Source organism: Sphaeroforma arctica, assembly GCF_001186125.1.
Source record: "Sphaeroforma arctica JP610 unplaced genomic scaffold supercont1.2038, whole genome shotgun sequence".
In the NCBI taxonomy this organism is placed as follows: domain Eukaryota; class Ichthyosporea; order Ichthyophonida; genus Sphaeroforma; species Sphaeroforma arctica.
In genome coordinates this window covers 1-1,790 of record NW_014038520.1, presented here as the reverse complement: position 1 = coordinate 1,790, position 1,790 = coordinate 1, and the positions used below count along the sequence as shown (strand labels likewise).

The following is a 1,790-nucleotide window of genomic DNA, read 5'->3' as shown; positions in this document are numbered from 1 at the left end:
GTTACCGGACAGTCCAAGGTGCTACTGGCGGTGGATACGTAGACTTGCATGATGTTTATGAGGATGTTCGGTCCGAATGTGGACGGGCCATCGGTGGTCCGATTCATGGAGGAACATGTTTCGGCTTGAGGCTCACCGGCGCGCCTTGTTATGGATGCGGACAAAAAGTTCCATAATGGAGATGAAACGACGTTCTGTGAGCGTCGTAACATAAAAGCCGCACTGGATCACGGTGAACCGGCATCAGAGCAACGGGCGGCCAGAGACTATCAGGATGATAAAGGACTGGTTGCGCAGGGAGATTGAGGAATCGGATGATTCTCCGCATGCGTGGTTGCATCTGGTGCGGATCTACAATGCCACACGCAGTTCTGTCACTGGGTTCTCGCCCTACTTCCATATGACGGGCAGAAACTTCAACGGGCAGAAACGGTTGGGGTTGCAGGACAGGGTACTGTCGCTCTTGGAATCCGAGAAGGGCACAGAGGATATGGGTTTTGATGCCGTGGCGGCTGTTCGTGATCGGCGGGCTCAGCTGGAGCAGCAGAGTCGCGTCAACATCAAGCGCGAAGATGTACCATTGCTGCCGGTGGGTTCTCAGGTTTGGTATAGGTTGCGCGGCAAGTCTTATGACCTGTTTGCGCGATGGGATGGTCCAGCGAAGGTGGTGTCAGTCCAGGCTCTACTTACACACGTGGTGGAGATGGCAGACGTCACTCATCGCAAGTTTTTGCGGGCTGAGTTGAAACCGCATGTTGGGAAGCTCACAAAGGAAGCAATCGCCAATGCGGTACCGCCTGAATGGTCCCTTTCAGGATTGGTTAATGTATAATTTGCCACATTGTGACTCCAAGGACGGGTACAAACAGGCGGTAGGGCATTGTCTGAGGCGCACTAAGAAGGCCCGAACGTGGTCAGACGTCATGAGTTCGGTTTGGGGCCGTTGGCAGATGTGGTGTGACGAGGCTGCAATGGAGTGTTATACGCCTTTGGCGCCAGGGCCTAGAACAAAGCATGTGTCCCCATAAGCAGTAAACCAAGCTTTTGAAGCGCATGTTTTCGAATGAGGAGAAGCGAGCGCATTTCAAGCGCTAGGTCGAGAAGTACTTAGCCTTTGCGCAGTCGGCAAAGTACCGAAGGGGGACGTCTTCGAGCTTGGGGCGAGTTGCAAGTGTCCGAGGACGGAGTTGAGTTACCAGCACACCGCTAGTTGCCGGTAGGAAAATCCTCAGGGGTTGACGTAGGGTGGCGGAACTCCACCTCCCACGTGGGGTTGGTTAGAATGATTCCTTTGCATGTACACAGGAGGTGTACATGGGTGGATCTTTTTGTTTTTAGTTGTTCTTTCTTTAGACGTATACGGAGCAGGGGCCGTTAGGCGACAGTGCTCAGACACAGCGAAACTACCGTGACAGTCACACAGGTTGTAGTGACATGCAACCGTAGCGAAGGGTTGTGATTGACTGTGAACTGAGCCCTAAGGTTTTAGGATTAGGTTTTAGGATTAAGGCCGGCCAGGCCTGTCATCAGTTTTCAATAATTTGTGTCAACAATAATTTGAGCGTATACTCACGTGGGGGAATTCACATGTCAACAATATTTGATTCTGCATAGAAAGTGTGTGGCACAAGAAGTGTCACACGTTACAACACTACTGTAATCACCAGTACGGGGAACTTGTCATAAACTGTAGTGTCGTCTAGACTAAGAAGTACTAACAATACATATACATATACATGTATACATATATATACATATACATATACATATACATATACATCTACACACAC

General features: G+C 50.3%; 1 protein-coding gene across 1 annotated transcript; it reads left to right on the top strand.

Annotated features, from left to right (window-relative positions):
- Positions 1-274: 274 nt before the first annotated feature.
- On the top strand, positions 275-1,028 carry SARC_12052 (hypothetical protein; the record flags this gene model as incomplete). The annotated part of the gene is made up of 2 exons (XM_014293848.1): positions 275-790; positions 855-1,028. 2 exons carry the CDS (start codon positions 275-277, stop codon positions 1,026-1,028), a joined length of 690 nt encoding a protein of 229 aa, XP_014149323.1.
- Positions 1,029-1,790: the final 762 nt, after the last annotated feature.